The sequence below is a fragment of the Fusarium oxysporum genome, chromosome I (assembly GCF_013085055.1).
Source record: "Fusarium oxysporum Fo47 chromosome I, complete sequence".
Taxonomy (NCBI): domain Eukaryota; kingdom Fungi; phylum Ascomycota; class Sordariomycetes; order Hypocreales; family Nectriaceae; genus Fusarium; species Fusarium oxysporum.
Genome location: NC_072840.1, coordinates 823,816 through 842,686, shown reverse-complemented (window position 1 = coordinate 842,686; position 18,871 = coordinate 823,816). Strand labels below are relative to the sequence as shown.

At 47.1% G+C, this 18,871-nt stretch overlaps 9 protein-coding genes and 1 non-coding gene across 10 annotated transcripts; 5 read left to right on the top strand and 5 right to left on the bottom strand.

Moving 5' to 3' along the window:
- Window positions 1–308: 308 nt before the first annotated feature.
- On the top strand, window positions 309–1,376 carry FOBCDRAFT_235043 (uncharacterized protein; the record flags this gene model as incomplete). The annotated part of the gene is made up of 1 exon (XM_054702662.2): window positions 309–1,376. The coding sequence occupies one exon, from the start codon at window positions 309–311 to the stop codon at window positions 1,374–1,376; it is 1,068 nt and encodes a 355-aa protein (XP_054558637.2).
- A 539-nt stretch (window positions 1,377–1,915) lies between these two features.
- FOBCDRAFT_t35 lies at window positions 1,916–2,004 on the top strand. Its single transcript has one exon. It is a non-coding gene; the product is annotated as a tRNA-Trp (tRNA).
- Window positions 2,005–2,165: 161 nt separating this feature from the next.
- FOBCDRAFT_313428 (uncharacterized protein) lies at window positions 2,166–3,563 on the bottom strand (the record flags this gene model as incomplete). Its single annotated transcript, XM_031180623.3, has 3 exons — window positions 3,446–3,563; window positions 3,364–3,382; window positions 2,166–3,272 (listed from the first exon to the last, which is right to left on the bottom strand). The coding sequence occupies exons 1-3, from the start codon at window positions 3,490–3,492 to the stop codon at window positions 2,166–2,168; spliced, it is 1,173 nt and encodes a 390-aa protein (XP_031041391.3). The 5' UTR covers window positions 3,493–3,563.
- A 532-nt stretch (window positions 3,564–4,095) lies between these two features.
- FOBCDRAFT_235041 (RTA1 like protein-domain-containing protein) lies at window positions 4,096–5,017 on the top strand (the record flags this gene model as incomplete). Its single annotated transcript, XM_031180621.2, has 2 exons — window positions 4,096–4,267; window positions 4,317–5,017. 2 exons carry the CDS (start codon window positions 4,096–4,098, stop codon window positions 5,015–5,017), a joined length of 873 nt encoding a protein of 290 aa, XP_031041389.2.
- An 884-nt stretch (window positions 5,018–5,901) lies between these two features.
- Window positions 5,902–7,817, top strand: FOBCDRAFT_194318 (uncharacterized protein; the record flags this gene model as incomplete). The annotated part of the gene is made up of 4 exons (XM_059608791.1): window positions 5,902–6,545; window positions 6,586–7,175; window positions 7,217–7,332; window positions 7,389–7,817. The coding sequence occupies 4 exons, from the start codon at window positions 5,902–5,904 to the stop codon at window positions 7,815–7,817; spliced, it is 1,779 nt and encodes a 592-aa protein (XP_059463764.1).
- A 240-nt stretch (window positions 7,818–8,057) lies between these two features.
- Window positions 8,058–10,009, bottom strand: FOBCDRAFT_266593 (cytochrome P450; the record flags this gene model as incomplete). Its single annotated transcript, XM_031180619.2, has 8 exons — window positions 8,058–8,108; window positions 8,170–8,555; window positions 8,610–8,776; window positions 8,826–9,333; window positions 9,422–9,506; window positions 9,557–9,648; window positions 9,701–9,737; window positions 9,788–10,009. The coding sequence occupies 8 exons, from the start codon at window positions 10,007–10,009 to the stop codon at window positions 8,058–8,060; spliced, it is 1,548 nt and encodes a 515-aa protein (XP_031041387.2).
- Window positions 10,010–11,155: 1,146 nt separating this feature from the next.
- FOBCDRAFT_235039 (uncharacterized protein) lies at window positions 11,156–12,667 on the bottom strand (the record flags this gene model as incomplete). The annotated part of the gene is made up of 4 exons (XM_031180617.3): window positions 11,156–11,533; window positions 11,579–11,753; window positions 11,812–11,882; window positions 11,945–12,667. 4 exons carry the CDS (start codon window positions 12,665–12,667, stop codon window positions 11,156–11,158), a joined length of 1,347 nt encoding a protein of 448 aa, XP_031041385.3.
- Window positions 12,668–13,353: 686 nt separating this feature from the next.
- On the bottom strand, window positions 13,354–14,527 carry FOBCDRAFT_235038 (uncharacterized protein; the record flags this gene model as incomplete). The annotated part of the gene is made up of 4 exons (XM_059610011.1): window positions 13,354–13,619; window positions 13,672–14,001; window positions 14,059–14,182; window positions 14,270–14,527. The coding sequence occupies 4 exons, from the start codon at window positions 14,525–14,527 to the stop codon at window positions 13,354–13,356; spliced, it is 978 nt and encodes a 325-aa protein (XP_059463763.1).
- Window positions 14,528–15,133: 606 nt separating this feature from the next.
- Window positions 15,134–17,156, top strand: FOBCDRAFT_235037 (benzoate 4-monooxygenase cytochrome P450; the record flags this gene model as incomplete). Its single annotated transcript, XM_059610010.1, has 7 exons — window positions 15,134–15,547; window positions 15,709–15,805; window positions 15,857–16,191; window positions 16,247–16,371; window positions 16,424–16,719; window positions 16,781–16,882; window positions 16,939–17,156. 7 exons carry the CDS (start codon window positions 15,134–15,136, stop codon window positions 17,154–17,156), a joined length of 1,587 nt encoding a protein of 528 aa, XP_059463762.1.
- Window positions 17,157–17,888: 732 nt separating this feature from the next.
- Window positions 17,889–18,851, bottom strand: FOBCDRAFT_283038 (RTA1 like protein-domain-containing protein; the record flags this gene model as incomplete). The annotated part of the gene is made up of 2 exons (XM_031180613.2): window positions 17,889–18,598; window positions 18,659–18,851. 2 exons carry the CDS (start codon window positions 18,849–18,851, stop codon window positions 17,889–17,891), a joined length of 903 nt encoding a protein of 300 aa, XP_031041381.2.
- Window positions 18,852–18,871: the final 20 nt, after the last annotated feature.

Below are 18,871 nucleotides of genomic sequence, written 5' to 3'. Positions count from 1 at the left end.
TACTGGGGAACCGGGGATGAGGTGCCAAGTGAAAGACTATTTCCAGATCACGCTGATAAATCATCTATTTCTATTATTGGTACATCGAGCTCCAGAAAGGTTGACTTTTCCAAGTCGCCCTAGCCTCAAAAATATGCATTTATTCTCATGCATTCACTTACTGTAATCCCATGCCGGCCATCGATAAGCCCCTCTGGAACGATTGCAACCTCTTGGCGACACGGTGGGCCTGTGCCGGTTGCTTGCGACTTCTCCCTTATTACCATTTTCAATACAAATTCTTGGCCGAGGTGATCTGGCGAAAGCCCATGCTTGGAACCCCTGCAACAAAGACGATTACTTCTTGGGAGCCTACGAATACACCCACTGGGGGTGTGGCAACGACACCCCCAGCCGACGGCGGCGGGAGCATACAAGCTCGCTATAACCTCATTGTTGGTGATATTCTAGCCACGCCTCCTTTCGTTCTGTTGGGTCAGTACCGAGCTCATGGGCTGGCCTACTTTAATGGAATTACGTTCATCGACTTTCGCCAACGAATTATTGAAACCCCGGACGACATACGTCAGCGACTTTGGTGGAATATGACCTTAATGCAGAACAGCGAATTCGGCAGTAATCGACACTATCGAAAGTGCAACGGATGTCTGTTCAAAAACGGTGTCTTTAATGACGCGACCATTACCAGCCATAATGGTATTTATGGAACCGAAAGCTTTCCCATCATTTCGATTGAAAACCATATGATCTCATCCCCCCTCGATCGATATTTCCCTGGCATCTTGGATACCATGCAACAAGGGCGGCCATTCAAACGTTTTTATCAAGGCTTCCGAAAACCTTGGACTTTGTGGATGGCTCGATGTCCTCGATGTGAGAAATGGCAAGAGTTGAGAGCGTTTCGGATCGGTGCGGGTGCGGGTGAGGTTGCCGGTGGAAGGCCTGGGCTTGAGGCATGGGAACCTACCATGGGGCGGCTAACCTGGGACGGAGTAATTCTTACGCAAGAGGTCTTTGAGAAGGCTTACTGCAACGCATGCTTTGTAGCAGAAAATGGCCGGCACGCACTGGCCGAGTATCTTGGCCGGTGGTTCGTGTTCCTGGTGGAACAACAGCCCCACGATGTACAATCTGAGCTTCTTCATGAAGCGGGAAAGTTCCCAAGAAACTCCGGAGCCCTAATCGATGGGAACAAGGTCACGGCATGGAACTGGCAAATCCTTGATATCCATTTCCTTCGATGCTCGGGCCAGTCACCATGGCATTTGTCATCCTGTTTTCAATCCCTCTACAAAGACTGGCTCGATATCTGTGGAGAAAACGGCCATGCATTCCTTGATAACCCCAACATTGGTTCTCACATGCAATATGTATAGCAAACACTGCGGCAGCATGATGAGTACTTCGAATGGTTGGTGGGTTGCAAAGAGGAGATTCGGCGTAATCGTGACTATTTGGTGAAATGGGCTCTCGAAAGGGGTGGAAAGCCCTTGTAGCGGTCAGACTTTAAAATAGGCACTTGCATTTAGTTAGAACATGTTAGTTACTATAAGCGAAATATTGCTTTTCTCATGCTTCTTCTCTCATCAATGGATAGCCCGTATAGCGGTCAGACTTTAAAATAGGATGTCAAAATAAACTTATCAAACAAACAAATAAATTTAGGTTAACTTGCCTGAATCATTTTATCGCTTATGATAGCTATTGCCTCTTCGGGCCTCTATTCCAGGTGATGTAAGTGAATAGTCTAAAAGTGAATTAAATTACTCATTCTGCTCGAGTCTCTTTGTCATCTGCAATAGAGGACATATGGTTTCTTGCCTCCCCTAGGTTGCACATGTATCAGACAGCGAAAGTTGACTCCATGACAATCAGATTCAAGGGGCTATTTGCGAACACGAGTTCAACATACAATGGGGCGCTGGCGCAACGGTAGCGCGTCAGATTCCAGCTATTAAGCACGGAGATTCCTGAAGGTTATCGGTTCAAATCCGGTGTGCCTCATTCTTTTTTTCTCGTATTCATTTTTTTAGGGTTGAGGTTGTGTGGATCTTCCTGTTGAGGTATGGTGTAGTATGTGGAGATCTGTCGCCTCGGGGCATGGCACTTTGATGTACCCACTCATGAACAAAACAAGCAGCTTCTATTAGAATGGATGTACAATCTCAATTTTGTCTCATCATTCGCTGTGGGTACTCGAGCCAGATATGCCACTCTGGGGCAAGATAGTCCACGATGAGGCCTAGCAGATATTCCCCTGTATCTCCAACCTGCCAGAGACTTCGTCCATAATGCAATAACAAAGCGTAATAACCCAGAAGGATCAGGGCTTCAGGTCGTTTTGTAGCTAACAAGCCTGTCAGCTCTGGAGACGCTAGCATCGTCCACTGAAATATCATGCGATATCGACTGCCATCGTCCTCTTCGAACATGGCATCGAAACCGAGCTGGAGGTATTGTATTGCTTCGTGACAGACTTCTTTCTCCTCATTTGATAAAGCCATCGACTCGTTGATGAGCTGGATTATGGGTTCGCAATGGTTTCCGGTCGGGTCTTTGGATGATTGCTGACTACTCCATGATAGAACTGGTTCGAGCTCCGTGCTAAGGAGTAAAGGCCATGCGGAGAGTGTTAAGCGGTACAACCCCCAATTCATCTCGACACACTGACCATAGTGGGTAAGAAACCCGTCAAGACCGTCGGAGCTTCGGGTTGCCAAGGCATCGGCGAGGAGATGATGGCCAAGAGTAACTGAGAACAGGAGAATAGCGAGACAGTTCGATGAATCAACCTCCCGTTTCGTCGAATTAAATAGTGAGACGGCCCGTGTCTGTAACTTTACAGCTTGATCCAGGTACCTTGTTGGCCGCTCAGGGTGAATAGCCGCCAGATGGCGAGCAGAAAACGCCAACACCTGATGTAAGAGATACGGCGCCTTAACGCTCTCTTTAAGACAGATATCAAGCGTCTCTTGAGAATGTTCAACTCTGTCACCAAGACTAAACAAGTCTTTGTTTGTTATCCCATGGATGAAGAGTTCCATATGTTCCATGTTGACGACGCTGTTAAAAGATGTTTCATGGCTGTCGGATAGGGATGTTGCACTTGTGGACCTAAGATTGGTGTCGAGGCTGGGGAGTGATCCTTCACGAGAGGATGGGTCTGATGTTGATGAATTTGCGTCTTGAGGGGGTGGTTGGGGGTCGGAGGCGAAACTGCAATCTCGGTTTGACATTGTGCAGAGGAGACATGTTGGGCGGCCTTCATCGCACTGAACACGCGTGTTAGTCATGGTAACAATAGAGTCAATGCGGGTGTATAAGCTTAAGCGCTTATAAATTTTGAGCAATGGAGAGTCGAACCTTTACATGACGTTGTTTGCTGATCAGACGGTATTAGTTTATGTTCCACGATCTTGAAGGTTCCGTTACCATTTCTACTTACCATTGCAGACATCCCTTCTTGGACTTTTTATGACTGCGACGAAGCATGCTGAAGAAAGCCGATAAGCTTAGACCTGAAGTCGGCTCAAAATAGTAATAATGAATATGTGCTATTCCCCAGAAGTTGGAATTGGATGTGAGATTAATGAGCTGAGACAGGAATTCATCATCAAGGACTCGCAAGCCGTAAGCGAAGTGATCGACAGATAACCCTGACAAGCCCAAAGCCTAAATAGAATTAACTAGTCCGGCCTAGGTAAGGTCTGGTCCTCAACCCCTGTTAATTTCTTAGCTAACACGCGTGTTCGGGCTTTAACCTCCCGATCTTATCTCCAGCCTTCAGGGTAATTCAGAGGTTTATGGCTTTTTGGTACGCAAGAGCCAGTACGCAACACGCGTGTCAGCGGGCAATTTGCAGATAGAATCAGGGTTTAGTGTGTCAATTAAAATGAAGAATTCGTATATATTGATGCCGTTGCGGCGCTGGAGGCCATCGTACATCTGATCCTTGACTTCTCGTCTCACTGAAAACCACTTTCAGAGTCGCCTTGAAAAAACGAATCCGTTTTCTTCACTGCTGTTATTTCCCTTTGTGCTGCTCTGATACTGAGACCGTTTTAGATCTTTCGTCGACTGTTTCTCTTCTCTAAAATGCCCGAGCTAAAGAAGTATTTGGGTGAAGTCTACCTATGGCAATACGTCCCCAGTCTTGTCGGATCAATCATTTTCACCCTTCTCTTCACCCTCGCAACAGTAGCCGTTGGCTATAAAATGCACAAGTCCAAAACACGCTTCTGTCTTCTCTTCTTCTTCGGCGGTGTCTGTAAGTGTCCCTATCATCCAAAACCTCTATCCCTCTGACCTATCTACAGGCGAAGTACTCGGCTACTTCTTCCGAGCTCTATGCTGGAACGCCACCGACTCCCTCCCTCTCAACATCATGCAAGCCCTCTTTCTCCTCCTGCCACCCGTCTTCTTCGCAGCGACACTATACATGGTCTACTCTCGTCTGGTCAGAGCTATAGGCGGAGAGAGCTGTTCTCTTATCTCTGTTCGCTGGACGACTCGACTTTTTGTCCTTGGAGATTTTCTCACGTTCAATATCCAGGGAAATGGAGGTGGTCTTCTCGCCAATGCGGATCTTGTCCACATTGGAAACATCATAGTGATTACCGGCCTTATCGCGCAGATTCTACTCTTCCTCGCTTTCGTAGCCTGCTGCGTTGTCTTTCATCGACGATTCAGGGTTCATTTGGGGCATACTAGCATCCCTGTTGCGATCCGTTGGAAGGCATATCTAAACATGCTTTACTTCACATCAGCCTTCATTCTTGTACGAAACATCTTTCGAGTTGTCGAGTTCGCTATGGATAAGGAGGGATATTTGCAGCAGAAGGAGTGGCCGACTTTTGTATTTGACTCCATTTTGATGCTGCTGGTTATGGTTGCGTTTTATGTGAGATATCCTGATGATCTTCAGCCGCATTCGAGAGACTCGGCAACGGAGCTTGTGCCGAAGGATGAGCCTCGATCTGGAGAAACTGGCGCTTCGAATCAGATGGAGTACAGATAGGGAGCAAGTCCTATGTGGTGATTACAAGCTCTGGGCCACAGGTCTCAACTGCAAATAGTACATCTAGCTCACAATTCAGACACCTGTAGCTCTGCTATTGATGGACGCTTTTTTGCTGGTTCAGGCCTCAATTCTGCCTCATGCCACGGACATGGCAGGTATTTGGTCCTCCTGAACAGTCTTATTAACAACCCGGAGGAAGTTCGAGGAGCAAACAGAATCGGAAACAGAATCGCACACAGAGAAGAAATTTTAGATCTAGAAATTTGAGACAAATAGCTTAGGGATCAAACATTGCAGTCATTTTATTTCGGCATCTTAACTAAAGCGCTTGTAGATACTGGCTGAAAACGTCACCCAATACACACGCTCCGATTCCGCCATTTACCAGGATACGATGCGAAAGGCTGACTACAATCTCTCTCAACTACGAGCGGCTGAAATGCCATCCCCGCATCAGCACTCAACATTTTCAACTTCATCGGATGGACCCTCTCTCTATTATCAGCGGCTGCGCTGGCCTCATTACAGCGATCAGTAGCTTAAGTATATCGATTAGTACTTTGGTGCGCAGCTGTTGAGAGGCCCGCAGCGATTTAGACAGGGTTTCACGCGAGCTTCATTCTCTCCAGACAGTCCTTGAACTCATTGAAGAAGACGCCAAAGATGACACGAAGCCATTCCCACCAACAATCCAACACCACGTATCAGGCATTGTTTCGAACTGCGGCTCCGTGGTTCTCGAAGTTGAAACGTGTATAAAAAAGTATGGAGACGGGCGTGTCAAGAGCAGAGCCGCTTGGGCTATTAATGGCCAAGGCGACATGGAGAAGCTTAGGTCCAGCTTGGAAGCTCACAAATCAGCCCTATAACCGGCCCTCGATATGATATCTCTATCTCTGACGAAAGATATCAAAATTGATACGACAGAAATTCGCAACGATACACCTGCGATTAAAGACGACACAGCTTTGATTCTGCAGGAGATTGCGCAGCTTCAAGCTCGATTACCCGATACTGCTGCTGCCCCAAAGGATTATATTCTTCAGAAGTTCCTCGAGGATATGGCGACATATACTGAGAAGACTCTCGATGTGGATATGTTCTATAGTGATGGAATGAGCTCTAGAGCTCTACCTATTGTCGATGAGCACGATCACAGCTCACCCAAATCTCCGCGGTACGATCTACCGAGTTTAGGACCTCAGGATCCCGCCGCATTGGTAGCTATCCAGTCAGACTCGCCAAATCCAGGAGATGCCCTCAAGAACGGCATTAATTACCCTGCCTCTCCAGAATCTCACAATCACGGACATGGTCACTGGCCGAGATTAACAAGGGAAAACATCCCCCAACGCCCAAAGGGACCCGGTCCCGTATCTTCTTGGCCTGAGGTCTTCTACGACAAAGAAGTTGCACTCGCCAATGATCCTCAAGCACCTCGTTCGAGCGCCCTAGCATCAGATTCTAGAAATGAAGAAACGAAAAATCAAATCGCACCTTCCTTCGCCTGGGCGAGTCCATCAAGGTGACAGCCATAAGAGATCCGTGCTTTCTGAATTTGCAAGGCTAGACGCCTTTGATCCTCTATGGCGTGAGCCCTATGGCGACTATCTCCGTACTCAGTACCCAGATTTCGCAAGCCGCTATGTTAATCTGATCCGTGAACCACAGCAGATGCCACATCAGACGGCGGAACCCCCACCGGTTCTGAGTAAAGAAGACGATATGATAATATCACCATTCAAGTATCAAGAGATGAGTAAGAAAGTATACAGTATCCAAAGGTTTAGGGGAAATGTGGTCCTTGATCTTCCAGTACCAGACAGGATCCTCAACATTATTCCTTACTCTGCTCCCCTAGGTCAGGATGAATATATGCATTGCAGATTCAGCTTCATCACCTGTCCTCCCGAGATGTTTGGAGCTCAGAATTATACGCTGAGAGCGACACTATTTGCTAAGCCGCGGCAAACGCAATTTATACTGGTCGTGCAAGCAAACCCTAACGACGCGGACTTCGCATTGCGCTGGAATTTCATCCACGATTCTATCGTATATGCCCAGCAGAAATTCGAATTATCTGGAACCTTACAGGAGTTCTGGAAGCGAGTTATTGTTCATTTACACTTGACTCATGGAACGGAATGGGGATCTTGTACGGGTAAACATCCATTGAATGTATGGATACCATTGCAGCAAAACAGACGATGGATGCCGAGATCACAAGTATAAGATCGGAAGATCTTTACGAGCCGATACGAGAGGATTCATGCAAGATAGGAGAACACAGGACCTATGCCCTCATGTCAGAGGTATGATATCTTCCCAATATAGAGCGACTCGAAAGCTTGTGCTCATTAGAACACAGTATACTGTCCAGCTCCGCCCGACCACCGCCTTTCCACAAGCCGGAAGTCTGTTCCCCGCCAAAGTTTCAATCCAAGTTGTTATTGCATCAGCTCGTGTTCCAGAGAGCACAATGAGTCTTCACTGGTCTAATAAATATATTCCATGGACCTGCGCCATCAGCCAAGCTGCCCAAGCTCAACATGTCATAGACATGAGCGAGATATCCGACGCCTTTTTGTCTCGAACTAGCTTCTTATGGGACGTTTTGAAAATAGACGCAAATTTACCGTTAGTAAAGCATAAACCAGTTCCGGCTTATGACTTGGAAATCTTCAGATTTGACAGCTTGATTGTGGAGCTGCGGCCACGCTTGACCTCAACAACCTCTTCGAAGGCAAAGAAGTCAGAAGAACGGTGGACCAAGTGGCTGAAGTCAGGAAGTACTTAGTAGCTATAAGGATAGACTTTAAGCAACTAGTACGAGTGACGAAATTATAATAATCTTTATTTATAACAATAGCTGAAAAGAATAAGTTCTGTGCCATGAATATAAACTATCAGACACAAATCTCAGCTGCAAAACATCTAGTTCACAAAAAGACTAAGAAACAAAGTGTAACCAATAAATTCAGGCCGAAAACACCAAAGTGAAATTGCCACTCGTCCTTCCGCTAAGCATATAAACTCCTCATACCTCAACCGATTTGAACCGGAGCTTCTTGGAAGGATCCGGAATAGACTGCGGCCTCAATCAGTACACATACTTGGCACCACTCGCACTCATTCAATCATTGACTTACCATATGAGCAAACTCCATGTTAGGATATCTTTCAGTAGCACCGCCCGCATTCTTGACATCATACTGCAGCAATGCATGGGCCAAAATCATCTTGATCTCGTTTGCAGCAAAGAATCTTCCAGGGCATGCGTGTCGACCATAGCCAAAAGTCAAGCTGCTCTGGTTGACACTGACAAACTGGTTGTTTGCCGCCTTCTCAACTGAACCGCCGTCCTTGGCTTCAGTGCGAAGCTTGTAAAATCTCAATGGGTCGAATTTATCGGCTTGTGGGAAGACATTGGAGTCGGAGCTGACTGCGACAGCAGGTATCTCTATTGTCACGCCAGCTGGGATGACCTGGCCGCTGGATAGGGTGAATGTTTTCAGAACTTTACGTTGGAAGGAGGCTGTAAGACTTTTGTTAGTGGTTTACTGGCCGAGGCTATTGGACTATGCCTTACCCATCGTCGCAGGGTGGACTCGAAGTGTCTCCTTGAGAAAACTATCCATCTTCTTCATGGACTGCAGGACGTTACTCGTAAACTTGCCACCGCTCTGCGCTAATGCTTCACGGACCTCATCTCGAAGTTCTATCTGCAGGTCTGGCAGAGCCGCCAAGTCGTAGAATCTGCTTTTGCTTTAGAGACATACACAATATGTACAAGGGAGTGACTCACGCATTTGTGGCTGTCAGCGTCGTGGTGTGAACCGCTGCAAAAGTAAGACCCAACTGAACCTTGGCGAGGTTCTGGCTATTCTTGTCAGGGAACTTGTCCTTTCCGTCGATGAGCCACTGCAAGAAATCATCCGGCTTCTCATAAGTCGGATCATTCATTGCGTCGGTTCTGGTTTTGACCACAGGCTCAAGGAAAGCTTCAGCTTCTGCGATTCGCTGATACAGCTTCTTTACCTCGGGAAGGCTTTGGGCTCGGAAAGGACGTAACCAAGGCCGCATGTTCTGCACGGCACGCTGGGCACCCATGACTTCCATGGTGTAGTTGATGGCTGCATCAAGGTATTGCTCGGAGCGACAAAGCTCAGGGCCGATAAACATGCGACCTGATACCATACCGACGATACGAAGGAGAGCGTGATGGATGTTGACCTCTGTCCAGTCGTCGCATGGTGGCATGGTAAGATTCAATGAATCTCTAACTTCGCTTGCGATAGTCAAACTCAGTCGAGCTGGGCATTGTCAGAGCGGCTCTACACATTTTACAGATTTTTCCATCTTTGGAAGGATCTGCATTTCAGATTTCCATTGTGAACTTACATAGCGATGGTGTCAATTCTCCTTTGATGGTGTGCGGAATGATGGGTACTGACGTCTCGATCTTGGTGTACTTGGTCTCCATTGACTATCGACATGGTTAGATGAGTAAGTAAAACTTGACATTCATATACGCACCTCATCAACGGCAGCCTCCATACTTAGAGTAGCATCAGGCAGTTTCTTGAGCTCAGGGAGAAAGTCAGGTGAGATGACGATAGTCGGAGAAGCTAGAGACATTAGCTTGAATGAGACTTGTGATACTAGTCAACAGATACATACTTCGCGATGTAGTTATCAGGAAAACACCATCTTTGAACTGAAAGGTTGTGAGCTTTGCTTGTGTCACCAGCCAACGAGTGATTTCACCTTTTGGTACCCTGCCGAGTACAATTTCCTGGCTCCAGCCAAGTACGCTTGTCTTCGCTTTTCTGTGCTACCAAGCTCCTCACCAATGGTGGGGATAGTCCATAGTCGCAAAGCGTTAACAACTCTGGGACCTATAGCGGCAACTAAGCAGGCAAATAGAGCAGTGACGATAATTGGCCATCGGTTGGATACAAAATCGAGGGGGGATTGCGCATTGCCCATGGTGAAGGATTTTAGTAGTTAGTGGTTAAGAAAAATGCTCGAGGACATGGATATTTCGGGTTCAATTCATGGCTATGAGCAGCGAAGCCCAGGTATTAATACTGAGAGCTACGACATCAATCTGCAACAACACGCGGCCAAGATCCGAAAATGCACCCAGTCTCGGGAAGTTGTTTAATACCGACAGGCCCCTGCGTCATGATCGACACAACTACCGCGTAATAAGAACAATCCGATTGGCCTTTCCATCTTGTTGTAACAGAAGAGAATGTTTGATAGACATAAACTCTACTGAAAGGAGCAAGCAGTCTCATAACACTGCTGCGGATACGCGTATAACTGTATGGGCTAAGAACATGCCCAATCTTGCATTGCCTCGAAGCACAGACATGATAGCGGCCTGGTAATGGCTTTAGATCTGGGTGCCGAGCTTAAATTAGCTCGTTTCGTGTATGATTTGCCCCTATTGCTTGGAGGTTCTATACTTGGTCGTGATATACACTTAAGCTCGTGGGGCATGATTGACACCGAGACCGAAACCGAAACCGACGAGAACATTACGCCATGTAACCGCAATCCCATTCACAAGCACGAATATAAGTAGCCAAAAGTTGTCGATCCCTCAGGAGTGTGACTCGAAATTGGGATCTCAACCATGAACCGCAGAAAATGCCCACTTTAGCCATGAGCTACAGCTAAGATCCTGTTAAAAAGCTATACATATTCCCAGAGTTCGCGAGGGGATGTCGAGAGTTTACATCTGTCTTCTCTCAGATGACATTGATCACAAGAGTTCACCTCATTCAATGAGGGAATCCTCTCACACTTCGGTAAAGTCGACGTCTATCCGCAATTGCCGCCTGATTCTCTGGTCTTTACTACAACCTTTAACCATCAAAGTCAGAGACTAGGAAACTTTGCAAGAACCCTTTTTACAGAGTGCCTGGCGAAGAGAAACTCTTTTCAATACCTGCTCAAATGCGACTCTCACTTGCATATTACATTAGATCTACCCCGAGTTCATTGTATTCAATGAGTATGAAGCATGTAACGGTGCTCTGGTGTTTTTCAATGTCGATAGACTTGAACTGATAAGACTAAGCTAACTAGATCAAACAAGGAATTGGCTTGTACTACTATATTCTCTCAGATCCATTCAATTCTTCTTTGTTCCGAATGCTGAGTCTTGCCTTCTAGGCATCTGACAAGTCCTTCAGTCAAGGAAGCAACCTGGATGATGGTACGGTCCTTTGCCCCGATGAACCCCTTTTCCGAAACCTTGGAAACCCAGTCCAACAACCCGTCATAGAATCCATCGACGTTCAGAACACAAACGTTACAGTTATGAATACAGAGTTGATACCAGGTTGCTACCTCAGGCAACTCTTCCATAGTACCGTACCCGCCGCTCAAGGCAACAAAGCCACTTCCTGGCCCTCCATTAAGCACGGCCTCAATCATAAGCCTCTTTCTGGTATGCATATCTCTCACAACCGTACGAGATCCAAACTTGGACATGTGGCTCTGGCCGGTCACGTTTTATTCGAACTTGGCGAGCGCAGCGGGTACAATTCCATGAACTGAGGACGGACCGGATAACGCAACAAGAGTGCTGGCAGCGGCTCCCATTACACCCGTCATACCGCCACCGTAGATGAGCGTGATGTTCTTTCGGTGGAGTTCCAGAGAAAGGTCCTTTGCTGCCTTCACATGGCTGGGGTCATTGCCACTAGATGATCCGCCACTGGCTAATGTCAGTCTGCTCCAACCCTAGGAAGATTTACTGGGTGTGAAAATCTTACAACAAGCAAACGACACGAGGGTTGGAAGCTTTTCCTGGAACAGGTGTGACTGAATGAGTCCCATGGAAGAACTGATTAGCCATTGAAAGGAGGGTCCTTCAACCTCAGCAGCTCAAAACTGTTTGTCTGTGACATTGAGGCTGATAGTTGCAACCTTCTGCTGGTGGAGGAAGGGGGTCAGGGTATGGCGTAGCCATTCCAGCTGGTTGAAGCCGTACTGAAGTGTACTGGCGCGCATCATCGTGACTCCCTGGTGGTAGAGGACTTCCCTCTTTATGTCGCTTACGCCGTCGTAGTCAAGGTATGGGGAGAACTCAGGGTAGCCAATTACTTTCCACACACCTCTATTGAAATCTCGCCCCCCCTGGAGCAGTGTCTTCTCTAGGGCCTTCAGTTCCCTCAGCTCCGCTAAGAGGCCCTGCTTCACCATTGCGTCGCCTCCGGTCTCAATGAGCTGTTGATAGTTTGAAGGCTGCGGTACTAACATAATTCCGAGTATTATGTAATGATGCTTCAAGGCTTGCTGCAGTAGGGGGATAGTGAGCGATGTAGACCCGCCAACAAGAACTGGAATTCTATTGCGGCTAATGATGTCTTCCATTTTGTTGATAGCCAAGGATATACAATCATCTGGCTCTTCATCAGCTTGAAGGTAGTCAATAAGATGATGTGGAATATCTTGAATTTCATCGTGTTCCGGCTTGGCTGTAATGATGCTGCCTGGCTTATAGCACTGGAGGCTATCAACCGAGATGACTTCGCCAAGGAATGCTTTGGAGACAGCAACTCCTAGCTTCGTTTTACCGGAGGCGGTGGGACCAAAGATGGCAACAGGAGGCTTGTGAGTGCGTGTCATGATGTCCTTTATACGTGTTGTGAGTCTCTTTTGATAGACCTAGTTGTTTGAAAGATTGGCTGGAATGGAAGATGAGGAATGTATGTCAAAGCTTCAGTTGGTTAGTAAATCTTCCAACCTTTATACTTGCCTCAAGACTTTAGTCGCCTCGTGCCTTACGTGACAAAGAGGAATGGGGAGAAAACTATCGAATAACTTTCCAAGGGCCATAACATGGCAGAGCAGGAGTATCAGGCACCTTGCAGACAGCTCCGTGGATTCTCCCTGAATGTGTAATCAATCCTGGCCATTTGACAACTGCTTGTTCTTGGGATGGTATGGCCACATCAGTAGGTTCAAAGTTTATCTTATTAAGTTTATGTAGGTGTTATGAAGAAACTTCAGCTTCTGCAACGCTTTGACTGACGATTGTCAGAGCTCAAAGCACCAAAAATTCTCATTGGAACACTAGCCGAGGTATAGCACAGAAGGCCACTAGCCCTATCTGGGCTCATCTTCGCAAGCGCCCTTCATATCGACCAGGACTCGACTTAATGTCAAATCAAGTATCGCCAGGCTTTATTGACGCATGGACTTTTTGCAGTTTCAACGAGGCACCTGCATGACTGACTACATGTGCAAATCTCGGCTTGAATATTTGACTGCTAAAGATACAGGGGCGAGTTTACTGAAGCGGGAAGCAACAGCTATACCCTTGACTCTGAGGGTACAAAGTGAAGTGAAAAAAAGCGCTTCAGGATCATTAGCTCGCCTCCAGATTCCCCCTGTACTTTCTTCGCAACTCTCTTCAGCATGCGAGCCATCGCCAGATCGTTCGGCTTGCCGTAATACAAGCCTCCAGAATACTGACAGAATCCGAAAGTATACTTGACTCCCTCCAAAGCCCGCTGACCACGGGTGTCAAATGACTCCCAATCGTCATCCGGTATGAAGCGGCATCTCCTGCCGGTTGCTATGACCATGAAAATTAGCTGGAATACGAGAGTCGATATATCTCGGCTCACCTGTCTCAAACGCCTCTGCCATTCGGGACGCAGGGGCCGATTCGCTGATGCCTTGGATAAGTTGCCCGTGGCACTTCTCTGGCTCCTGGAAGACGCCATTGACAATATCACCGTAATCATGCTCGATAGAAACGAAGGGCATCTCTTCGTTGCCTCCCCAGCGAGGGAAACGCAAAGTTACATAGCCTTCTTCATCAGTTAGGAACGGGAAGCCGCCGAATAGGCCGGGCGCCTCCTGAACTAGATGGTTTTCCATGTACCAGCCGGGGCTGACCACAACGACGGACTTGAAGTTCTTTCCTTTCGCATAATCGGCAATAGAATGCTTTTCTTTGTATTCGTCAGTCACTCACTATTGGATCGTGTACTCTCTTGGGCGGCTATTACCATCAAATGAGGGATTTGGCACGGCTACGTTGGTAATTTTGATAGCAGATACCATTCCACTAAAGACAAAATGCTGGACACCAGCCTTGACTGCGGCATCTACAACAGCCATCCCAACATCCGTCTCGGGGATGGGCCATTAGGCTTGCCAATAGACTAGCCAGTAAAGTTAGCACAAGCCCTCTGTGATTCGCATTTGCAGGAAGTTTACGGGGTCATCTGAAGGGAGATTGACAAATACTCCCCAGCTCCCTTCCAGTGCCTGGGCCATCTGCTCTGGTATGAGGCCATCGGCTTGCACCATATCAACTCCTTCGGCAGAGAGAGCTTTAGTCTGGTCAGAATTTAGATTGCGGGTAATACCACGAAGCACGAAACGGTTGACTTTGTTTTTGAGCAGAGATCTAGCAACGCTGCCACCCTGGGAGCCGGTGATGCCGAAGACGGTGAGCACTTTGCAGGGCTCCATGACGATGATGCTCTAGGACTTTGCTTTCGTATCAGGTACTGTTAGATAATAGGCGAACAAATCAGAAAATGAAAGGGCTGATCGCGGTTATCTATACCTCTGGACGCCTCAACACCTGAATAAAGGCGGAATGGAAAGGTCAAAGTCCAGGAAAAGCTTCCAGACAGTAGACTACCTTGCTAAAATACCAACATCCATGTCTTTGTATTCACTAACGTAACGTGCGGCATGAGCCGTGCCGTTAAGGTTTGCCTAGCCGCCGAGGAACGCATGTAACTACTGTAATACGTAAACCTTAAAGGCAACCGGGGCGAGGGCTCGGCAACGGTGAACTAGTCTTGCCTGATGCAGACCTTATTTTCATCTCCTCGCATGTTCCCTCTCGCACAAACTTCGGCAGTACAGACATTACTGCACCGAAGTTCATCTAATGTTGTCATTGAACATGATGACCTGTCCACTGGGTATTTTGGGTTCACAGCACTGCATTGAATTGAAATATAAGTGTCCAGGTGTTTCACAGTACACTGTTTCATGTGACAATGCTTTCCAACTCGCTAAATATCTACCTCCATCAAACTACTTTTGAAATTCAGGAAAAGAAGCATGACTACCTTATACAATCCTATCAACCTCGCGTACCATGGCATCTCTTTTGCGCTTGGTGTCATACTTCATCTCTCTGTTTTCCGTCGAGGAGAATGGAATATACACGCCTTAAGCATTTTGCAATACTTTGCCATTTTCGAGGGCATCCTCACATGCGCCTTGAGACTTTCCTTAGGGAGCGAAAAGTGCACTATATGGACAGTCATTCCTATTGCATTAACAGCTACATTATCAACCCTTGTCGGATTGTTCACCAGCATGCTCATTTATCGTGGTTTCTTCCATCCGCTGAAAGGTTATCCGGGACCCTTTTTCTCCAGGTTTTCCAGCCTGTATATCACGTTTCAAGCTTTCAAGAATCGTCGGCTCTTTGAAGAACTTCAACTGTTTCACAAGACGTACGGAGACATTGTGCGGATCGGTAACCAACGAATCCATCCCTTCAAAGCGAGGATGTAGAAAGAAGATTGCACTGACATACCGAAGGCCCCAACGGACTGTCTATATTAGATCCACATGCTTTGCAAGCTCTGCACTCAACCAGCTCATCCTGTACCAAGGGACCTTGGTAGAGTATTGAACACCCGGTAACGTCTCTACAGATGACTAGAGACAAAGAGGAGCACACCCGTCGACGCAGGGTTTGGGATATGGCTTTCAGTTCCAAATGTAAGCCTCTCGCTTATAACCTTCACTCGAGTGGGCTAACGCCTCCAAAAGGTCTTCGGCGTTACGAAGACCGGGTGGCTGAATACACCACACAGCTTTTGCAACATATAGAAGCATTGCAGGATGAACCATTGGATATATCAATGTGGTTTAACTTTTACAGCTTTGACGTCATGGGCGACTTGGCCTTTGGGAAAATTTTCGATATGCTGAGTAATGGTACAAAGCACCCATTCATGGAGCAGACTCATTCCCATATGCTTGTGGCTGGCTCTCTGAGCCGTTTAGCCTGGATCTTTTCACTGCTCAAACGCATCCCAATCTTCAATCAAAAGACCTGTGAGCTTGAAGAACGTATTAAGCAACTGGTCGATTGGAGGATCAAAGTATGCCTGAAGAATAGTCTAGCTACCTCTCACAACGCGCTAATAACTGGTTTAGAACGAACCGGATGTTCCAGATATCTTGTCTTGGATCCTCCGTGACTATTTCGGGCTTAGCAAGCCAAAGGGTCAAGAAACACTCAACTTATACGGGGATGCTCAGCTAATCGCTGTGGCAGGAAGGTTTGGCTTTCTAAACTTCAGTGAAATATTACCAGAGCTAATCATTCACTAGTGACACTACTGCGGCTTCGCTCACTTGTCTTTTCTTTGAACTGGCGATTAATCCACAGGCTCTTCACAACGTGCAAGAGGAGATAGATCGATATCACCTGGAGTACAGTACTCTGGACCATCAAAATTTGTCAAAGCTCAGCTATCTGCAAGCCTGCATCAACGAGTCCATGCGGCTGTATCCTCTCCTCCCCTCCGGCTTGCAGCGAATAACGCCGCCTGAGGGACTGCAAGTCGGGAGCATACGTCTTCCCGGAGATACGATTGTATCAATCCCATCTTATGCATTCAACAGAGGTAAATGAGTTGCGCAACGACGTTTCGTGATCCAGCACTAACGAGAAGTTTGTTTCCTCAGATGAGAGGCTCTTCAAAAATGCTGACCAGTTCATCCCTGAACGCTGGACGACGATGACAGAGCTCACTAGAGACTCTTCTCTCTTCACCCCATTTTCAATAGGTAAGATCACCTTCTTCACTGATTTGATTAGATTAAGGTTGGATAACATAATCCAGGGAAATACTCATGCGTTGGAAGACAGCTCGGTTTGATGGAGATCCGGTTCGTTGCTAGCCAAATTTTGAGGGTATTTGATGTCAAGTTGGCAAACTGCAATACTGCTAAAGAGTTCGCTAGTGGCTTACGAGACAGCTTTACATTGGCTTGTCCGAGCCTCCATCTGGTCTTTACCCGAAGAGACATCTGGACACCCTCGCCCATTAGCGAGAAATGAGAGGTTCAAGTACATTGACCCGCATCAGGGAGCAGTATGAAGGAAGATGTAACGGGGAGCGCGTCATTTCGGGGGAGAAGGAAGGTCGTTGTGCGTCGAGAGTCACGTTACTAGATAGTAATGGCGGCTTGTAAAATGACTACCAGATATCGGCACAATGCACGAATTGTGCAGGACTCGAGTTTTAACATGAAGACTGAATGGAAAGCCAATCTCTATTGATAGCATTGATTGATGGTTAAAGCTTATGACATCTCAACGAGACATATCAAGCCAACACACTGAAAAATCACAATTAACTCAAGCTTTTGGAAAGCAATATGATAGCATAGATCACATTTTGGCTGCAGTCAAATCTTATCAAACATCCACAGCATCTATATACATTTTCCCGAGATCTGCGAGGGAGCATCAAGATTTCAGATCCGTATGTTCTCAACTGACACTCATTACTCGAATCTACCTCCTTTGATGGAAGACCCTCGCCAGATTCAAATAATCCAATCACATGCACCTTGTGTCGCAGGTAGAGGAGAGCTGACGTCTGCATGCAATTGCCGCCTTATACTGTCGCTATTACTACAACCTTGAAGTTATTCGGCTCTAAGAAAAGGTATGTTCTTGTTATCCACTGTTGGAAAGAGCCAAATGTACTAGTAGACACCCTTCGCAACATCATGTACAGGTATTTTTCAAGACCCCAAAGAAATGTCAATGGTACTGTTGATCTCTCTAGCTCCTGCTGAGATGCGCTTCAGATGTGACATAGGCGAGGTCGGCACTATCTCTGTTCTGAAGTTCCTGGAAGTCTTGTACGCGAGAGGGATACCAAATGTAGAAAATGACCATAACAGCGGCCATAAGTAGGGCGTCGAAGATGTACAGCGTCCATTCGTTCTTGAGCGGGTAAGCATCGGCACCCATGACGTACTCGACGATACGGAAGAAGCACCGGATAAGGATCAAGGCCGAGGTTGCATACAGCATCATCAACATCCTTTCCCAATCAAAGACTGAGGCAGTGTTGGATGAACCAACAGCTCTCCAGTTACTACCGATCTTGCGATAGCGAAGCTGGAAAATGACTGCTGCGACAACGAAGAGACCAAAGAAGAGGACTTGGATAACAAGACCGCCAATAACGATGTTCTCTCCCATTGTAGGGTCATCGCCAGCTGCCATCATGCCTGCTCCAGAGCTCTGGACCAAGAAGGAGAAGACATCGCCGACAACGAACAAAGTGGTAAGCCACTTGACTCGAACAATAGAGCAGCTCTCCCCCTTGGGACCAAGGCCGCGTATGATTCGTCCAAGGGTCATGTAGATTGAGGCGGCGAACAGGGAAGGCGGGATAAGCAGAAACACGGACTGGATAATATAAGGCCCAAGTTTGTCCGTTGCCTTGTTAGCCATGGCTCGACCGATGAAGCCAATGACCTCAACTATGACGAGAGATATTAGTGTTGGGAGTTTCAAACATATGAGGGAGTAGGAGTGCTCACGAAAACCACCGATCACAAAGGGGATGCAGAACCACAAACGATTATGAATCATCTTCCATGTATGTGCGGCAGAGAGCATAAGAAAGAGGATGATAAAAATAACGGCGGCTGGTATAGAAGGCACATAGCTCCAAAGATAAAAGTCGCCTTTGTATGGGAGGAGCTCTCCTCGACGAACAAGACCTCCGTTCATGTTTACGGCTGGAAAGGTGC